This window comes from Apteryx rowi, unplaced genomic scaffold (genome assembly GCF_003343035.1).
Source record: "Apteryx rowi isolate R43461 unplaced genomic scaffold, aptRow1 scaffold_417, whole genome shotgun sequence".
Classification (NCBI taxonomy): domain Eukaryota; kingdom Metazoa; phylum Chordata; class Aves; order Apterygiformes; family Apterygidae; genus Apteryx; species Apteryx rowi.
Window position 1 is genome coordinate 632534 of NW_020450655.1, and position 21996 is coordinate 654529.

At 34.1% G+C, this 21996-nt stretch overlaps 1 protein-coding gene across 1 annotated transcript in view; it reads right to left on the reverse strand.

Annotated features, from left to right (window-relative positions):
* The window catches only part of KLHL1 (kelch like family member 1), a 190842-nt gene that overhangs the window by 141255 nt on the left and 27591 nt on the right, over positions 1-21996 (reverse strand). Inside the window, exon 3 of the mRNA XM_026075972.1 lies at positions 13065-13261. Within this exon, the coding sequence (XP_025931757.1) occupies positions 13065-13261 (197 nt within the window). The remainder of the gene's footprint in view (positions 1-13064; positions 13262-21996) is intronic.

A 21996-nucleotide genomic window follows, 5' to 3' on the forward strand; every position in this document is an offset into this window, starting at 1 on the left:
GGAAGGAAGGAAGAGGAAGGAAGGAGGGAGGGATGGAGGAAGGGAAGGGAAGGGAAAAAGGAAAGGAATGGAAAGGGATTAGGGGAGGGGTGGAGGAAGAGGGAGAGAGGAAGGAAGGAAGGAAGAAAAAGAATGAATGAACTGGGATCTCTTTAATAATACTGGGAGATTCCAGAGGAAACAGATATGTTGGCAAAGGTGTTAGCTGGAAGAACTTCATTTTATCAGCACATGGGTGAAAGAGATGGGGAGGCAAAGAATGAAATAATGAAATTCACTAGTTAACAGCTACTATTCTTGGTCTACCATTCTAAAGTATTTTGCATGTTGATCATATAAAGATTGCATGTTGATCCTATAGGATCTGTATACATTCATTGTTTTTGTTTTGGAAAAGGTTGCATGAAGAAAACTGATCCATTGCAATTGATGAGCTGTTCATTAAGGATGTAATTGATCCTTTCTGACTTTTAAATAAAATATATGGTTTAGAGTATTTAAAAATGCATTATTTTTATATGGCCCTCTGTAGAAGGTGTCATCTATAACAAAATCTTTAAAGCCTTTAGGTCTAAATGAGTTATAAAAATGTAAGTTTTAAAACATGCGATATTTCCATTCAAAAAAAAAAAAGGAAAAAGAAAAAAAGATTTTTTTTTTCCTGGTAAGGAACATTTCCAGCCAAATTAAAACAATACAGCATTATTTAGTGGCAAGGAAAAAAAAGCATATTGAACAATTGTTGGTGGGGAGGGGGAGATGCAGAAATAGCACCAGACAGCATGAGGCGGCTAAGCATAATTTAATAAGTGGACCAAGGCAAGGAATAAGCTGTGTCAGGAAAAACTTCACACTCCCACACATACACACCCACATACAGTTGCAGTTAACTGAGGCTGGCCCCAGCTGTGAGCTGACACAGCCGAGCCTGGAGAAAAGGCGACACTCACTTCAGCTCTGAGATGGACACCAGCATAACAACATGCCACCTCCACCTCTCCCAGCCCCAGCCCCATCTCTATTACCAGGGAGATGTCACACGGCCACCAGTCAAACCAGTCCATGATGATATCATGGACTACCTTTCCAGCAATTTCAAGTATTGTTCTCCTGTTGCTCATTGATCCATAGCCTGTACAAAAGCTCATCACACTCTGTTCCTGTTTGCACTGTGCTCTCAGCCATGGCTTATTATACTCAGTTTCTCAGCTCCTGATCAAGGCAAGGCTGTGAAGCTCCCATGACAACGGTTAAAACTCTTTGAAAGTTTGCAATACCACAAGAAATATTCTATATGTGTATAAAATAAAATATTTAATGAGCCAGCATTCTCAGCAATTCTCAGGCTCAGGCTGGGGTAACAGGCCAATGAAAAGGAAAGGTCCAACTCTTGTCTGTTAATCCTGAACACTTTTAGTATAGCTTGAGGAAGTGAAAACATGCATCCTGCTGCTCTCCCGGCAGATGCTGTTTTCTTCCAATATCCCTGCGTTATGATTCTCTGACATCTGTCACTATTGTATTGATGGGCACCATTGACAGAATGCTGTAAAGCCTCAGTTTCTAATATTGCTTAAGAGAAGAGTGAGTCTAACCTTTACCCTGTACTGCTTTCCCTTTTCTGGCACTGAAAGCATCAAAGAGATATCACTCTTTGACATCTCTTCTTTGATATCTGGTTCAATTACATTGTCCAGGATTTTATCCTTGTCCCCTCCCACCGCTTTTGTATTCCAGTCAGGCTAGCTCCTCTGCTCCATGATCGGAGAAGCCTACTGAAAGCACGAGTGGACCATCTTTCTAAAAAGACCTCTGCTCAATCCTAAAATAGTGGGAACACCAGACAGAAAATGCAGTTGCAGGTTATGTCTTGCTTTCTCAGTATCCCTGAACTGGAACTTCTTCAATACATACAACATTTTCAGAGAACCTAGCCCTCAACTTCTAATTTTCTACTAAGCTTATAATGTAAATATTCTAGAATTTATTATATCTAGCCACATTTATTATATCTAGACAGCTTTTGTGAAAACAACAACAAAAAAAAAAATCCCCAATATGGGGATTCTCCAAACTTACCAAATGTCCAAGTACAAATGTTAGGTATTTGATTTTACTTTAGTTCGCAGATGTAACAGCTTTGAATTTACAGATTAAAAATTCACCTGTCTTGATTCTTGTCTTCACTTTTTCCCATAATCRCCAAGAAAATCTCCTAAAATTAACTTTATTTGGAATGCTTTTTAATGTGATATTTGAAGTTTGGTATGCACTGACTCAGATTCATGCTAACTGATTTTAAGCATCCACCAATGCTTTTAAGGTTAAGAGTCTGCTTGCACTGAGATGGATCTATGGTCAGTAATTTATTTATGCCTACAGTTCAGGGAGATGAAGCAGGATTTATAAATTGCTATATTCTTCACTCTAGAGATGGAGGTGTAGATCTGCTGACCTGACAGACAAACCATCATCAAACCCTGATAGACAAACCGTCATCAAACCCACTGAAGAAAGAAGAAAGATATCAGAGCAACCTTAATATAAAATGATATTTTTCTAGCACTCTAGAGCACAAGCATTAGCACCATGGGATACTACTGCTGCTGATGATCATTCAGGTTTCTGGAACTAGAGCAAACTTTAAAGACAATAAAACCATTGGAACTGGTGAGTTCTGCATGTGGTGTAAAAAGATCATTTAGATGAGAGTGCTACTTTTGATCCACTCCCTAGGAATAATTCAGTATTCTGCCATACTAACCTTTTCTGTGTGGCATCTAAGAAATAAGATGGAGATTTCTGATGATAAGGAAGTCATCAGATTGTGATTAATGCATTATGGACTATTTGCTTAACTATTTTCCGGTAGATTTCACAGCATTTTACTACCAGCAGTTGTCTCCTCCATTTCTTATTAATTATCTTGTTGTCCATATGCTAGTTCTTGAAATGTTTTTACTTCCTCTTCTCCTACTGTGTCTTGATGGAGTGGTACTGTAACGTGCCATGTCACAGCTGTACAAAAGAGAACTTATAAAAAAGCAACACACTGTGTTAAGTGCTAGTTATTACTTTCAAACAAGCATCTTAAAAACACCAGAAGTGTGAAAAGTGATCTATGAAGGATGAGTTCTTCTCATGGAAGAAAAGAGTAAAAAGGAAATTGAAAGCAAAAAATAGTCAAGATAATATTCTAATGTAATGAATTAAAGGAAATTAATGTCACTGTAACATGTTAAAAAAGTAATAATATCAAGAGAACTAACTAGTCTGAGCTTAGTTTTGTATATAAAGATAAAATTTTGTGGTTTAGTTAAAAGTAAGATTATCAATAGCATTTTGGGACTCAGGTTACCATTTGCACTGTTTCAGTCTTTTTTCACTTTTGTGTATTGTTTCTATGGCTTTAAACTGGTAAGATGGAGAAAATTCTAACCCTCAAAAATACATTTGCAAGTATGACATAAGGGATACAGTAGGTTCTTTTTTTAATTTTTCCCCCCTTTTCATCTTTGCATAGATGTAGCTGGTTTATTCTAATTATTCTAATTACTCTGGTTTCTCTGGAGTATTTTCAACTTAATTTTACTTGTCCAAAGGATGCTAGGGATAAGAGAAAGTACCTTAAAACATCCGGAGTGCTAAAATAGCAACTTTAACAATCAGTATTTAGCTAGGTAAGTAAAGGGGATTGATTTCTGCAATTAGCATTCAATTCAGGCATAAGAAGCATTCAAAATAGGGGCATAATTAAAATTTCTACTCCAAGCTAGTGAATTAAAATTTAATTCCATAGAAAGAAAAATATATAAGTAATTTGGGGATAGGAAGCCATACTTCTCCATGTTCTGAATGTCAAAATGTACAAGATGGATGGTATTTTTTTTCCAGGTATGCCCTGCCAGGTATAAGTGAAGAATGAGAATTACTAATTTAGAAACAGTCCCAGAGACCCCATGATCAGCAAGGTTTTGACAGCATCTTCTCACTTGTCCTCACAGTGGTACAGGAATAAATAGTTTTCTAAATTGTATATGTAAGTTGTACAACTATGTAAGTTGTATATAATATGTATAACCTTTTACAGTCCATGATTTTCTCTATATTGATTATTCCAAATTTGTGATTAGAATCCACCAGGTACAAAGCATACAACAAAAAATTTACAGTTTCCTAGAGTTTGGTTCCAGATACAGATCAAAGATATTTTAAAAGAATCATTGCCTAATGCTATTGCTTTCTAAACAGTGCAAATAGGATGCAGTCTGTTCAAGAACATTATCTGAAGTAACATTTTAGATGCCTAATGAGGCAGAACTCCAAAAATAAGTGCTTCAATCAATGAGAGAGGCAGGACCATTTTCAAGTCTCAAAGGGAGATTGTGAGATGTTGTTTATCTAAACTTAGTCTTTTAAAAACTCTAAGATTAGGCAGACAGAATTCATGGCTAAAGAAAATTTGACAATCCACTACAGGATTATATTTGCCATGAGAAATGTTTTTTCATATATCTTTTCTTAATATAACTATATATAGATATAGTTATATTTAATGAAAGTCATTCCTTCAGAAGTCTTCAGAATGATGTTTTAACATTCCTCTCTCAAGCTGAAATACATTTYTACTGGATTAATATGTCCATATTAATCATAGGTATATGGAGTTGTTCTATATTCCAATTTAATGACACCATTTCTTTCTTTTTTTTTTATCCAGCGTGTCTTAAGATCCTTTCTTACAGATTTTTACTGATATTGAACTTGAGTCAAAATCTCAAATCTTAACCTTAAACAGATGTTAAAACCCTAATTCACTTTTAAGTGTATGCAATGTACACTAAAAAACAATGCTTACTATACCACAGTAGCTGCAATGTTTTCACACAATTAAGCAATAAAGTGTTCCTTGTAAGTAAAAACAAAAACAAATTAAAAAACCCCACAAATATACTGCTATGGATGGAAATGTCCTATTTTAAAAGTTATATCTTAAAACATTTCCCTCAAAACTATTTCTTTCTTCACTCTAAGTGTTAAGAACATAATATATTGTATTTTTAGACAAATAAATGTTCAGCAATATGAGTAACCTTCCACTATTTGAGACAATCTTTTCCACATTGTTAGAGTACTGTAATTTATCACAATATTCTCTTAGGTGATTGGACAAATTTTTACATATGGCTTTTGAGGAAACAACAATAAAACACGAAGTAAAAAAAGTGAAAAAATGTTCTGTCACTGTCTAGAGTGCGTCAAGTTTTTTATGAACACTATCCTATGAACAAAACTCTTACAGATCATCCATTAAGTGTAGGATGCCATAAATTTTGAACACAGTCTCTACAGGTCTTCTTACAGATTTACGTTTTCTATTTACAGTGCAAGTAGGATATTTTGTACAATAATATATTTTGGAAATGTATGCCTGACAAAGCATAACAAGAAACACAAAATCACAGAATGCTTTAAGCTTTCAATACGTAATTGCTGACTTGCTGCTAACATGATACCAATAACTTGTTGCTAATAAAAGTAACCGAAATGTTAGCTCTGGTAATCCCATCTGCTATACATTGCTTAAAAAAAAAAAACACAGAAAATTCTGAACTTTTGCTCCACATTGTCCATGGATACAGCTCATATCTAAGACCATTAAAAATGTACACATGTACATATATTTCATAGAATCACAGAATAAGATTGGAAGGGACCTCTGGAGGTCATCTAGTCCAACTCCCTGCCGAAAGTAGGTCTAACTAGATCACGTGGCTCAGGGACATTTCCAGGCAAGATGTCAAGATCCCACAAACTCTCTGGCTTGTTGTTGTTTGAATACTGAATTACCCTCATGGTTAAAAAAAAAAAAAATTCTAATATCTAATCAGAATTTCCTGTGTTCCAGCTCATATCTGTTGCCTCTCATCCTATYGCTAGGCAGCTCTGACAAGAGTCTGGGATGATCTTCTCTGTATCCTCCAATCAGGTAGTTGTAGACAGCAATAAAGTCTCCCTTAGCCCTCTCTTCTCCAGGCTGAACAAGCCCARTTCTCACAGTCTCTCCTCGTACATCATGTGCTCCTGCCCCTTGAACAGCTTGATGGCCTCCACTGGGCTCGCTCCAGAACATCAATGTCTGTCTTGTACCGGTGAGCCCAAAACTGGACACAGTGCTCCAGATGTGGTCTCACAAGTGCCAAATACAGGGGAAGAATTACCTCCTTTGACCTAGCAGCCACACTCTCACTAATGCAGCCTGGGATGCCTTTGGCCACCTTTTCTGCCAGGGCACACTGCTGTTCAACTTGCTGTCCACCAGGACTCCCATGTCTTTTTCTGCAGAGCTGCTTCCTAGACAGGAAGGCTTTACATGAATCCCATAAAAGTGATCAAAACAAAGTATGAGATGAAGTTAATGACGTTTATATCTGGTTAGTGTTTAATTAGTCAGCTATTTTACATGGTAGAAACACAACTGACGACACATGTAAATCATGTTAAACAGCACATGTTAAAGAACTGTTAAAATGCAGTGAGTTTGCTTGCCTTGCTATTTGACCGTGGCTATAACCATATTGATACTGAAATAAACCCTTGATGTCTGAATGTACAGCAGCAACTCATTAACAACAGTCAGCACCATATAAATAGTTTTCCAGTAATATTTTTCTTAATATGATTAGGAGTATTGTTATAACATCTTTAATGTTTTTCAGGATAAGCTGTTGCAAATAGAACTGGATAGCAAAGGTTTTACAGATCATTCCTTCCCCAACCCACCAATTCTTACTGAAATTTGAAGTTTTAGCTGTGGAATCCTGTGACTCAGATTATAAACATAACTAATACCATGAACTTATACTAAATTATTCCCCATAAAATAACTTTTTTTTTTTGTAAGGTACACACTTTACATAAATTAAATGATTACTCCATTTGTAGTATTATCAGAATTCTTAGTAAGTTAAAGGGTCTTTATAGAGTCAGTACATGTCAGTTAGATTACCTATGTGCTTATAATTAAGTCTGAATAATATTTTATTGTGCTGGGACTAATGACTTATACTGTGTGAAGTTCAAGCCTACGGCTTAGAGAGACTAAGCACCCTCAACATCCAGTTCATTCAATGGCACATGCAAACATTCTGCATCTCCCCAGCTTGGGACTGTAATGTATGCTAAGGTCTTTTATATTTTGAACATTTTGACTGGGTTACAAAAACTTCAATCACTTTATTCATATAAAGTCTTCTACTCATGGAATTTTTACTTATTGTCTTCCCCCTACTGAGTGCTTCAAAGTAATTCAAAGATTTTCCAAGTTAATGTTTAGCAATTAATTCAGAAGCTGATGAGATAAAAATGTGGAACAAAGCTCTAGCATCTCAACAGTCAAATTACACTTTCAAGATGAAAAATGGTCACTGGGGACTTGAGCAAATTTTCCTGAAAGGTTGACAGATTAAGTAGCTGCATTTAAGAGGTGTTTTCATTATTCAATTGAAACATCAGACTTTGGTTGCACAGCATGATATTGGGCTGCAGAAACTGGTAGTGTAAACTGAAAAGTCACATGCTAAATTTTTAAACATTATCTATATGTCAAAACACAAGCAGAAATATGTTCTTGAGGGAAAAAACAAACCATAATCAGTATCCACAACCTGATCAAGTAAGAGTAAAATTTTGAAGAATTTCCTATGCTTCAAGACCGAAGTGCAATTACCTATTTAAGGAACAATATGACTTACTTTTCCTGTCTCAATATTTATTAGTGTAGAAAAGTAGTTGTTACAAGAAAGGCTAGAGGTATATCAGCCACACAGCTTATTAAATTAGCATGGTCCATTACAAAATTTTAACAACAAACATTAAAGTAAAATAACATACAGGGTCAAAGTACAATAAATTATAAAAGGTTATATATTCAAAAAACATTGCATTTCAATAAGGTTGCCATCACAATGTCAAATTAAACTTTATTTTATTTTATAAAAGGATAGATAAGACCATACACCGTAATTCTAATTTCAAAAAAATGTAGCAAGCTGATAAGTTGCTAGCTTTGGTTAGTTACCTTCCCTGCATATGAAAGTCTTGAWAACTAAAAGCATAAAGAACAGCCATTTAAAATGTTTGTTTGAAGAATGTATTGGCTTTAGTTCACTCATATTTTCCATTTTGCTGCTTTTGTTTATTTAAAAAGACACCAAACCTGTTTTTCACTTTAGTATCATATTATTCTGACAATAAATTAGGAAAATGAACTTCTCAGACATATGGCTTGCCAGATTGAAAACTTAAAGAAAGTGACAAGGTGACAAGCTAGTTAAAAATCAAGACTATCATTAAGAAGCAGAGAAGTCTTAAACCAAAAGAGACATGGATATTTGGGTTACTACTTAAATTAGCAGATTCATTTTAAAAAAATGGCATTGCAGTTTCGTACATTAGAATCAAAGCAACCCACTATAAATCTGATAAACCTAAAACACAAAATGAATGAGACTTTGCATTTTTGCTCTTTTTTCTTTCTTCAAATGTTTATTTTATAATATCCAACATTCATTTATAAAAAAAGCAGAGAATGCAAAGTCTCCAACTTTCATTGTTCACTAACTTTTCATGAATTCTACCTTCCTCTCCTCTCCAACTCTCCTGTGACTTATTATTTGGCAATTGTATTTTCTGAATGTTTTTCAAATGTTCTCTGGTTTTCCTTCTCTGCTTTTCAAACCTTCCATAATTCCCACACTGGCCCCTCTGCCATACATACATTTTGTTTTCTTCGCTTAAGTTTCACATTTCAAAAGAATAATTTGAAATTTGACACTGAAGACTTGCTAAATACAAGGGATATTATGCCTCTACTTATGGAAAGGAATATATGTGTATACATTTAATAAGCTTTACTTCCCTTAGAAGCAATGAAGCTTTCTTCATGCTCAGCAATGACTTTTATTTTGAAAAACCTGGTCACATTTGAATTAAGCCTGGAAGTACTTATGCCAACTACGAAAACAAATATGTGTTTTCATGGCTTCTCCAGATTTCATGATTGAGGGAAATTGAACTCCTGTCTTTTGTGACAAAAACATGTTGGAAATGGCATACCTCCTCAGTTCTGCAGGATCCTTAAACCCTAGTGGTGTGCTCATTAGCAGATCTTCCTTCTTCAATATAAAGAAATTTCCAAGCTCAAATAAATTACTTTTCTTGCCCTCCTGACATATTATGTGAAAGCACAAAGAAAGCTGATATTTTTCTTTTATGAACAACAGAGTATAACTCATATTTTTTTAACTTATAAAATATCAAGTCTGTCACTTATTAGAAATACCAAGGTAAGGTGACTACTTTTGAAAATGGATATTAAAGTATTTGTGGAGATTCAGTGAAGCAGACTGTTTTCATGGAAATATATTGATTTTCATTAAAATGCTATTGTGAAGACAACTGGGATAAAGATTGAATTTCTAATCAAAACTAATTGGTGGAGGAAAGCTGTAAAACATTTGCCAGGTATGATGCCATCACACAGAGTTATCCTAGGCTCCTTAAATGAGTACCCCAACCAAGGACCATGGAAAATTGTTTTTTTTTTTTTGTTTTTGGTTTGTTTTTTGAGGTATCAATTAATATTTAATTTCACCTATGTAATTAACTAGGAAGCAAAATTATTCCAAAAATAGATAAAACTTGACTCATTTCTTAAAATTACTACACATTTTATAGCATATGACATATCTATAAATCTACTTTTGCAAATTATTTGGAAAGGTTTGTCCTGTTCCCCAGTCCCCTAGCCAATGCAGAATTTATTGCTACTTTGAGAATTTTATCTTAAAAGAAAAAAAAAAAAAACCCTTCATGGTTCAGCATTATTATTTCTGGTCACCTCTAATTGTAATTCTCTATGGCAATATAGTCAGTAGAAAAAAAACGATCAGTTGGATTTTGACAACTCTCGGATGTAATAGTTAAGATGTGCAAGATGGGGTCAACAGGAATTTCTTGTGCTTAGTACCAAGGAAATGTTTTTGTAGATGCAAAGAACAAGAGGAAAGGTACATAATTTCAGTCATTATTATCATTTTTACTTTACTTTGGGGACATGTATACTAATATTGCTATTTGTAGTCTACTAAAAAAAAGTTTGTTTTGACGATTAAAGTTATAGAACTGGCTGTTCAGATAGTTAGCTATAATTCCTTATTCATTGAACTGACATATTATTAAAATATTCCTGTGCATTAGTGTTAAAAATCCAGAAGGAAACTCAGTTTTTCTAGAGACTGAAAAACATGTAGAAATAAATCATAATATTATTTAACTTTTCAAAAGCTTTTAGAGTTTCCTCAAACACTGTCAAAGATTTCTTTCCAGATTTTCTCCCCCACAGGTTCTTGTCGTATATCAGAGAGATTACTTGATTTTATGAAAATTTCACAGTTCATATGAGAAATGATTTAAGCGAATATTTAAGAAAAATGGCTAAGGAAAATTCATGGGTTTCACACGGCTCAAATTTTCAGGAAGAAAAATGATCTTTTTATTACAAAGCTGACACAACCACAGTTTAAAGTTGCATTCATTAATCCATTATTCTGCCTTTATATCAGAAACTTTTAAAACCAGTACATATTTTATATAGGTTTCAAAGAATGTTAAACTTCTTCAAGCAAACTATCACACAAAATTCCAGAGTAAAAGGAGTACCATTATTTCCCGTTCACGACAAAGTCATTTTGCAATGATACCTTGGAAGAGGAATTGCACAACCAAAACTTGAGCTGCACCACTTCCAACTCTTAAAGAAAGCACCCTGAAAAGCTTTAAAGAAAGGGCTTTGAAGAAGCACATGAAAGTTTTTAAAACAAGGATTTCCCCATCCTTTTTCAATGAGGGCTTCCCCTCAAATCCTTTGGGTAAGAAAAAAGGAAAAAGAAAAGGAGTTTGTACACAAATCTCCTCTTTGCCTGTACCTTAGGTTTGCTCTCATCACAGTGCATACAGTTCCTCTGGAGTCTGTGGGAAAAAAATACTGCTTTTTTCTTTTTTTGTCTTGGAGACTGTGCATCTGCTTCTTGCTCTTCTCAGCAAATTCTTACCCTTTCTTCCTGTCACAGGATCTCAGCTGCTGTTCCCCCACCACCACCCTGACCTTGATAATCTACCCTGCAGACACACCTCAGTGTAAGAACACAAAGCCCACAAAAATATCATGAATTATGAAGCTAGATTTTAGGATTATGTTTTCACTGGGTTGGAAGTTTAAGCATGTGCAGAAAAAATATTATAATTGCGTAATGAAGTAGATATGGTTATTTGTCATTCTTGAGAAGATAAGCATGACTATCGTGCATGCTTGCAAATGTAATTGTAGTTACATCAGAATTTGGGTTTATTCTACAGTCTGCCATTAAAAAAAAACCAAAAGAGCTTATTAATTACGACTGACTTCCTTTTGACCTACCATTTTGGGGGCAATTTTCTCATTACGCATAATTCAGATTTTAGGCCTGAGCATTAAATCCCGTCATACAATACACAATATATAATATACCTAATATCTTAGAAATGGGCACAGAATTAACTTTGTGATGGACTAGATAGTGTCAGCCACATATACTATGATAAGCAATTTCATGAACCCTAAAAATCTTTCAAGAAATGGTTTTAAAGAACCATGAGAACTTTTTAAAATCAAGGTTTTTCCTTATTACTTTTTCTTTCCTTTTCATTGCTCATTATATTGCCTCTCCTCAAAAAAATCAAGGTAATATTCCAGTCTAATGAAGAAAAAAATATTTGATAAACAGGTTGATTTTATTCTTACAGATATCATATCCTGTTCACTGTTTAATGCAGTACTGATACATTAATGCTATATTTTAAGGTGTAGAGACCAAGGTTTGCTTGTGGCTCCACTTTAGTTACCGGTTTGAGTTTGAGTTACCAACTGCAAACACTCTTGTTTGTTTAGCAGAGAAAAATTAGCAATTAATCTCATGCTAAGATATATCAGATAGATCCTGATCTGACAGATTATTTCTCTTCACTGATAACAGAAGAATTTTAAACTGACTATTTTGGTCTCAGAAGACTAGATTTTACTTGTCTAAAATTAGAGAAAATTAAAACCAGCCAAAGAAATAGCTCCATGAGTGTAAAATGGATACAAATACTTCAGCTGCAATGGTAAGTGAAACACAGTTAAACCTATGAATTGCAATATGATATTAGTTATGCAAAAGAATAACTGTGTACTTTAAAAATAAAATAAGGCCGTAACTGCTAGACAAGCCAAGCAGATTCATTGAAACATGCTGTATTACTTCACTAATTATTTCAGTCTAGACCATAAGGGACCATTATTTCTCTAAAATGATAGGTGATCTATTTTTTATGTAAGCTTAATTTCATGACTCAGATGTTTTGAATTTTGTCAAACTATGCAGAATTAAATGGCTACAGATATCATTTAGTTTCTGAATAAGTAACATATTTTTGCTTCATTGATTCTGATTAATTTTTAATATTAATGTCACACTAGCTCTGTCAGGTATAATTGGAGAAATTTAAAATATTGTCCTCATGTCTTCAACTTTCTGTCTTAGTCTGCTCAGCAGATGAATTGAAGGAGGGATAATGGTTGAGAAAAAAAATAGGTTCCCTTGATATCGTATTGCAGAACAATGACAATTACAAAGCTTCCCTAAAGCCAAACAAAAAGAAGCAGTGATTAAAATGAAGTATGCTAAGGTCTTACAAATACTTTTTACTATTATCACCTGTATGTGAACATGCATCTAATTAAGTCAGATACTGTTCTAACTCAACAGCTAGTGCCTTCATCACGCTAAGCGAATTCTCATAACCTCACTGAAGTTCAGAGCTATTATCACTCCAATGGCTTCAAAGGGGCCACTTGTAAAATGAAGTACAAGAGTAATGGCAGAAGGATTTCCAGCTCAAAAGTGGCAAGATATCTGTAACTTAGAGAAGAAACAGAAGATTCACAAATCATAATTTCAATATTCTAAAATATTCTGCCTTACCATGGTGTAGTTGTGAGCCACCTTCATAAGCTCTGTGCATCCTTGTGCATCAGCAAATGCTCGTATTCCCAAACAGTTGGATGGGTGCAAAAGCTTCATTAGAAAATGGCAGCAAACTTCTACTACTTGTGGGAGCTGGAGGAGGCAGGCAGCTGCCAGAAGATTTTCAATGGTGTCTTCTTTCAATTCCAGGCAGCCTAAAAAACAGGTTGATACACAAACAAAGGTGTTTACTTGGTATTTACAAAACATGCGATATCAGAAGAACTTTTATAAATAATGATAGCTCTATATAAATAATTCTATGGGAAGAAAACAGAGAGAAAGATGATTAGTCTCTCTGAGTGGCCACCTCAATGGCACAAATCTCGAAGTACTAGTAACTTTTGTTTTGAAAGCACTATGAATTCAGATATATAAGACGGATATGAGAGAGACTGTGTCGAAAGAAAGAGGAGACTTGAGAGCATCAGTTTTGTTTTTATAATGAGACTAAAATCTGAATAAGTATCTGGATATCAACTAGGTTGTGCTTTTTTTCATGCCAAAATTGTGTAAGGAAAACCATTATCTTCAGTGGTACAGAGCAAAACTCACAGACATTTACCTGCTGCAAAGACCCAAAACACTGGCTAACGTAGTATCACTAAAAACATACAACTAGCTTCCAAATGGAGCTTAAAACCATCAGACTTCATGAAGTTTGTCCATAATGTGACTTTGGGATGAATTTCACTTAAATAATACATGACAAACCTCTCATAATATATACTTCTTCTGAAAGACTTTATAATAGGTCAAAGAGCATATATGGAACTATAATATTTATCTTCCAATAATTAATACTTATATTATACTTAATTTTGCAGTTTTACAGGTCATTATCCTTACCTTGGAGACTAATATACTTTTTAAATAAAAGATAAAATAAAATAAAATAAAATAAATCACCCCTTTTAGTGAGGAGTGTCGTTCCTTGTCATCATCCCCTCCTCCAAAAAAAACAGTTATTTTTTAACCCATTTTTTTCATGATTCTTACATCAATAACTTAGATTATAAATTAGAGATCACAAAGATGGCATGGAAGACAGGAAAAAGGAATAGGAAATGAAAATGTGCAAGAACAATATAGATTGTAGGAAACTAATACTTTGATTTTATTTTGCTGTGCCTGGCAAAATCATTTCAAAATATAAGAGGATTAAGTGTATATTGATCTTTCTGTCCAAAGTTATGTAGTTCAGCTGTTAGATAAACTCATGCTTTTCCCCATACACATTTTGTTTGCTGTCATATAAAGAGAAATCTAGAAATCTTAATAGTTCCATCACATGGCATTGAGCAGTTCTAAAGTCCTCTGCTTCACAACAGAATGACATTGAAAAGAAAAGCTACTTTATTTTGCAATACCAAGACCAAAATACAATAACCATAAGACCAAAAGCAATATCTGACCTTTTCTCCTTCTTTCCTTTTATTTTATCTGGCATTTTTAGTATAAGGTGGAAACTAGGAAGTTAAACTTTAGTAGACTTAGTTAAAATACACCCACTGACTTACAAGCGTATGAAAAAATATGAAATAGGAAAGCCAACATTTGCATTAAGTGCACAAAACTAAAACTTTTGAACTATGATTCCAAACACAAATAGCCACTTCCTACAAAGGAAAACAGATAATCTTACAAATATGACTTCAAATTAAATTTATATTTGTTGGAGGATCATTCTAGGTCAAAGGATATCTCACAGGAGGCATTAAGGAAGTATTTGGCAGCTTTCCCAAGCTGTTCACAATTTTTTCTTAACAAAATGCCAATTCCCTGAAGTTGAAACATTTGCTTACATTATATCCATCAAACATACAGAAATGAGTTTTTGCCTTTTTAGATGGAAAAAGAGCTTAGAACTTGATGTTTCATAATCCAAAGGAAGGTACTAACTATAATACTGAAAATCTATTTCTTCCATGGAAAAAGGAGAAAAGACCTATCTTTTACTCCAGTGTAAAGTAAATTATCAAAAGTTATCATGAAATGGAACAGTTTTGCAGACAAGGCCACTGATTATAGCCATCATGTTTAAATATCCAATCACATACCTATATTTAAAGTAGTCAATACAGGCAAAGATTTATACTAGAACATTAATATTGTTTCTGTTTACATATAATTCAATCTTTGTAAAAAAACCTATGTATTTTTTATTATCACTTAATATATTATTTATATTTCTAAGGATTGAAGATTAGTGTTTGTTGTAACAATTACCTCAGAACAACAGTTCTACATATCTCACACTTCAGTACTTTGTAAACTGTCAAGGAGTACAGCATTATTTGTATTCCTTGACTAGGTGGCTTTAACACAAAAGAGCTACCATTGAACCTACCTATAGTATTAAATCAGAATTCTCATGCAAGCACATCTGTATATGCCAGTGTCTGTAGTACTTTAATGCAAGAATTTCTGGGAAGAGCATTTTGCACAGATGAGTTTTTGCAGACAACATATTTTGCAAATATGGATCAAATCAAGACACAGCATAATTTCAGTGCTTATTCTCTGCGTATTTTTACGCATCTATTACTGTCACATTGATTTCCCTTTATGTCATTCTGACATTTGCTTATCATTTCTTTTCACCACACATTTATGCAGTATGGTCAGAACGCACTGTCAGCAGTTGATTGTCGGCTGAATCGTATATTTTACAATGACACTCCTGGCTTTGCTGCAGCATCGCAGGTAATCACTGGCCCAACACACTACTCATTAAATAGAATATAGGTCCACTGTGTTGAGTGAAAGCTATCAAAAGATAGCTCTTTTCAGGTCAAAACCTATCCTCCTAGTACCAAATGGAAGTAAAAATAAAAATGTGCAAAACAGCTGTGAAAAGTAGATTGACTGAGAAATGTGCTGATGGAAACAAAATTAGAAAACCAGTGTTTCAGATCTCCTTTTCTCATACACTATTTATCTATCAATAAAGAGGTCAAAGAAGCCTCTGGCCTTTGAAGCTGGTCAAGACAACAATCTTCTGAGACTGACAGAAGGATTGAAAGAATCCTTGCCCTTTATGAAGAAAGGTAATGTCCCAGCTCAGCTTTTTATCACTAAATGTAACCTTAGGAGAAGAACCTAAAGGCAACAGTTGAAGCTACTTCCATCTATTTACATTAAAATTGAAGATATTTTCTGTTAGCTGCAGGGAAAGCTTAGSTATTACATGGATTAAAATTACTGTAAGACAATGAAAATGATTATCTATTTTATAAATTACGTATTTCCTTATACAACCAACATGACCATTCTGAAGGAGGTCCTTTGGATTTTAATGGAAGTGTGTGAAAAAATTCCTGCCTTACAGATTAGACTATGTAACTATGAAACATACAGTGGCTTTTGGGATATCCGGGGATATGAATACACTGTAGCTTGACTAATTTTTAACTGAATTCATAAACACCAGCTTGCTGCTTAATATATGTAGGACAAGAGCCAGAAAATTACATTCACCTAGAACTAAAGAGAAGTTTATTGCTTCTCTTCTTTCTTTAAGTGCTGTTTTATCCTGCTTTTTTCTTTCTTTCTTTTTTTTCTCCTTTTCCTCCCATAAACATCACAGAAAGCAAGATAGGGCTCTCCAGGATCCTGGTTTTACAAAGCATTAACTTCAATGGCAAGTAAGTACCTAATCCACTTAAATGCTTTTAAGTCTTATTTATCTTCATTTTTAAACATCATGACATCCTCACAAGTTTGGCCACAAGTGCTGCATTGACTTTTATAGAATGGTGCTTTTGATATTATTATGTTCCTAGGATATAAATTGTTTTAGCATGGTCAGAGTCAGGAAAAAAAAAAAACTGTTAAAATGCTCAGTATATATGTGAACTCTTCAGGCAGTTTCATACTGAGAATTAGAAGATCTAAGCATCTAATCAAAAATGTTTAAGAGGCCATCCAAAGGGATATTAATATTTAGTTACTGCTTCCTCAAATCACATCCCCCTCCAATTTTTATGCAATAAAGAACTTGCACAAGTACTCCAGCCTAAGCAAAACAAATTAACCAAAGCTTAAAATCTCATTTTGTGTTACATTAGTTAGGATAAAAAAAAAGATAAAAAACAATCAAAATAACTTTACTGGATTCTAATTGTTATTCTAAAGTATAGTTCTTTCTATTTGTGACAAATTTTATGTGCATTGATTATGCAGAAATTAAAATGCCTATCTTTAGGATGTAGCCTTATAATGAATACATAAATTTTATTACCTTATTATGAGACTTGAAGCACAAATACTATATAAAAGTTCCCTGGTCTCTTTATTCTTTTGCTAATTCTCCTTCCAAGTTAAAGGGACAAACTTTTTTTTTTACTTTATCTTTTACTTATATTCTTTATTCTTTTCTTTATGCCATGCTTTTACAATTAATTTCATGTATAGGGAATCATTGCATCTTTGAATGTCTTCACAAGAAATTAACAGGATCAGTGCTTGAGCCATGGACTCAGCCTCCCACTGTCACTGACCAGTAGGTAGGAATATGTGTACGGTGAACCACTCAGTAAGCCCTGATCACTTGCTCTGTGCATGAGCAACAAATGTGAATGTGTAGTCAATAACACGTGGTCATACTATTTTACCACATGTGCTCAGTACAATCTTTCTCTCTTCTGGTAGATAATTACTGTGCACGTTCATCCATTTAAACCCAGACCCTTCAACATCCTTAAGATAGCTGTGAGTAAGGGTGCACCTGTGAAGTCATGGGAAGTGTTGAAGAATTGGAAAAAAAGGGTAAATGACCTCCTTTTAGCCAGGTGTTTATCTTTTAACTTTCCCATTTGATGTGTCTTGATCAGTTATGTTGCAGTTTCACAGAGTTTCTGAACAGTATTCTTTCAATAGGCTGACCATAATGTGGGGTTGTAGTAACACAATTTTTCTGTTAGGTCTTCATTTTCAAAATAAAGACAGTAAATGGTATCCAGATAATATTTATTTGGAATTTGAACAGTAGATGAATTGCTTACAATTCTGGTTTCACTGCAAGAAGAAAAGAAGAAACCTTTTTTTTTTTTTGAAACTAGAAGCTCAAGAGACTAGAAAAAGCTTATGAGAAAAAAAGATGCTTTGTTTTATATTGCTATAATGGCTTCTTTTTTGTATTGCTTATCACTAATCTTACCAAACCTTAGGTATCTGCCAGGCAGTCGTCTATATCTGAGCTTATCATCTTAGGTTTCCTTTTATAGTTCATGGAGGGAAATAGGAGATTTTAGAGCAGTATTCATCTGCCGTGTTTTAGTTACTGCTTTAGGACTCTTAGGAACCATTCCCTAAGAGTGATTATTTACTCTAAATGGAGCACCTTCATTTAACTTGTTGAGACACTGTATATATTTATATTTTGCGATATGAATTTGGTCCATCTGCTCTCAAACATAAAGTATTGTAATGAAGTATGTTTGGGTATCAGGTAATGCAGTGTCTGGAAATGCTTTACAGTCTGTAACACCCTTTTGGGTATAATTTTGATTATCATCATCTCTGTTATTGTCAACTCCTGGCAAAGATATCATATATAGTAAGCAGCTTTTATGACATCTGTGAAGAGCAGCCAATGAAGAATGCATTAAAAAAGATTTTCTCTGTCACAGAACATGCTTTAGCCTCCAGCTGTTTTCTGAAGTGAATGTTAAGGTTTTGATTTTGACCAATGCCTTAAAAGATAAACTGCCTAAGCCTACATGGGTTAGGAACTCCTTACCGTATAATCTCCTACACTTTTCATAAAGGTGAAGTTGTTTTCAGAAGGGAAAAAACTATAGACAGTATATTCCCTATACAGAGGCTTCTTGAGATCAAACTCTCCTCCTTTCTCTATTAACTGTTTGTAGGTAGGTTCAAGTTAGGAAGGCAGGCACTCTCTGTTTTACRTGGAGTTCATTAGTGGCTGCCAGAGTAATTTGTGTTTATTTCTTACAATCTTGGATCAGCAAAAAATTCTGAGCAGTAAAAGTAAAAAGTATCAGCAAAAATTCAGCAAGGATTTTTTTTTTAACAGAAAATATTCAAATAAACAAATAGATACATATATATTACCCCCAAAATAAATAGATTCCCACACAGATAGCACAATTTAATTTCAGGGGAAAAAATAGGAAATGTTTGATCTTTGTAGTATCAAACTATTCATTTTTACAATTATCAATCCAAACCAAAAACAAACACAAATGAGCCAACAAACAAAGCATGATGTGCCCACTTGATGCCCACAGATGTGCCTACTTGATGGTGCTGATGAATCATTTGAATTTTTGGCAGCCATTTTGGTATCAGCCATCCTCCTATAAAAGAATTGTTAACCCATATCACTTAACCAAGAAAATCATTTTTTCTGGGGGGGAATCCTGCCCTGTACAACTCACTCTTTCATCATCTTCAACTCCAAACTAAACTGAGTCATCTGATCAGAACAGATGACTGTTCTGTTCTGTTTCTGTTCATATCACACCTCTTTTTCAATCCTGGTGCATCAAATTCACCTCTTGAGAAGGGCAGCTTATTTTAATCCCTCATTTTTCACACAGAAGAATTTAAGTGATCTTCTAATTAATTTTAGTTTACATTTCTATGAAATAGTCTTTCCAAAATAAAAATATTTAAAATTAAAATCAGGAAAGCATTCAACATAAATATATCATCTTGGACTACTTGATTACATTGCCAGCTATGATACTAGTTTTTGAGCTTCTCAATACCAGACATGACTTGAAAAACTATGGAAATTCATCATTTCAAATCTTCATTTCTATATGAACTTTATATTGCATAAATATTATGTGTAAGAACACTTCTTTCATAAATGATTCTATAGCTGTAAAAATACATAGTTTGACAAAAACAATAATGTGCCCATCATAGGAATATGAGAATTCTGATAAATAAAACATCTTCACTCTTAAAAAAAAGAAAAGTAACATTATTTAAACCCTCATATTGCTACATCTTTGTTTGTGTAAGCTACCTAAACTGGCCTGATCACGTGCTCTTTGGAGTGTACTGCCAAAGTCCAGTCTACTTCAATGGTGCAGAAAATTACAACATTGCGGAGTGATAAGCAAATSCTATTAACAAATTAAAATCCCCCCTGAGTGGGAACCTTCTTGCAAATGTCTCCCTAAAGATCAGAGAATCATCATTAGCCAAAACATACCATGATATACGATAGTATCTTTCCATCTCTTGGTCTGAGAAAAAAAAGCTTCTGTTGTTTAAGTGAAATATCTGGACCATGTGTTTTTTTAAAGAAATGTTTCTGCCTGCTTAGAAATATCAGCTTTTTAGAGACAGACATTAAACTGCTGTTCTCTGCTTATGAAACAACTGCTGTTCATGTGTCTTAGTTCACCTTAGGAGTTTGAACTTTGTCACATATGCCTATAAGATATACATACAAATAATAGGGGTATAAACAAAAAATTTCAGCTAGTGAGTCTAATCTTCCTAAAATCTCCTTATAAACAGGGAATATGTTACTTCTCTGAAACACATCTACAGACTTTTTTTTTCTTTCCTATTGTCTATAAAAAAGTAAGCTATGAATTTCATTGTTAGGATTATTTGCTAAAGATTACTACTTTGTATCTGTGTATATAATCAATGCATTAATGATTACTTCACCAACAATTCAACTATTAGGCAGTCATTATATTTTGAAATCTTAATCTTACTTTTATATGTAAAGAGAGGAGTTCAAACTCACAGGTTAAAACAAAGAAAAATCCCAAGATAAAAGGTACCTTGAAAATGCAGAAGTATAAAAAGCATTAATTAACTAAATTTCCAAAGCACAAATCTTTTCCTCATACAATAAATAGAGTGGGAGATGACAAGAACTATTCCCAAAAGTTCTTTTCAGATATAAAGCCTTAGTTTCCCTTAATTCTTTTTACAGTCAATAGAGGCTCTTTTAGAGGGATATTGAGAACAGTATCTATACTATTAAATAATTTGATTCCTAGCTTTGCTTCCAGACTGTAGACCTTGGTCATCATGCTGCATACATGCAAATTCTGAAGGAATTTACTTTTGAAAATAATAATAATAATAATAATAATAATAATAATAATAAAAGCTCTTACACACACACACACACCAACACACACACACAGACACACACAAAGGTCTTGTTCCAAGACAAAAAACAGATACAGTTCAGAACATTTTATTCCAAGGATTACTTCCTATAGGTGGTATTACCAAGATTGCACCATCTTGGGCCTCCAGAACTATTCCATATGACCCACCTTGGACAAGTCCTTCTGCTACAATCAAGACCACACAATGCACATCCTTAATGGTATTGTATATTTAAAAAAAAAACAAAAAACAAAAAACAAAAAAACCCCAACCAACCAAACAAAAAAACCTTTATCTCATTGAGATATAAGCTTTCAATTACACTGAACACAATCAAGCCCTGCGCTCTGCAAAAAAGGAAAAAATGTCTCAAGGACAAAGGGTTTCAGTCTGCAGGTTTGAAGACAGCAGTATTTTATTCTCCATATGTCTGAAGCTGGTTCAAAAGCAGGAATACTCACCTCTGCCAGAATAAGCTTCTCAGCTTCTCAGGCTAAGGTTTGGCAGCTTGTGCTACGGTAATCCTGTAGCACTGAGCAGTTCAAGTTCGCATTTAAAGAACAAAAGGTTTGCATACATGGAGGCATCATTTGCCAACAGAAGATTTTTGCTCACGAGCCCACAATAGAGACTAATAAAACCTGGATTCCTTTGCTGGGAGAATTGACTACACTAGTATTCTGCTCTGTGGGTGTGCTTCAGCAGTCATCATATGATGGGCACCATTAGGGAAAAGAAAGGGGATACAAGTATGTTTTAGGATCCAGGGACA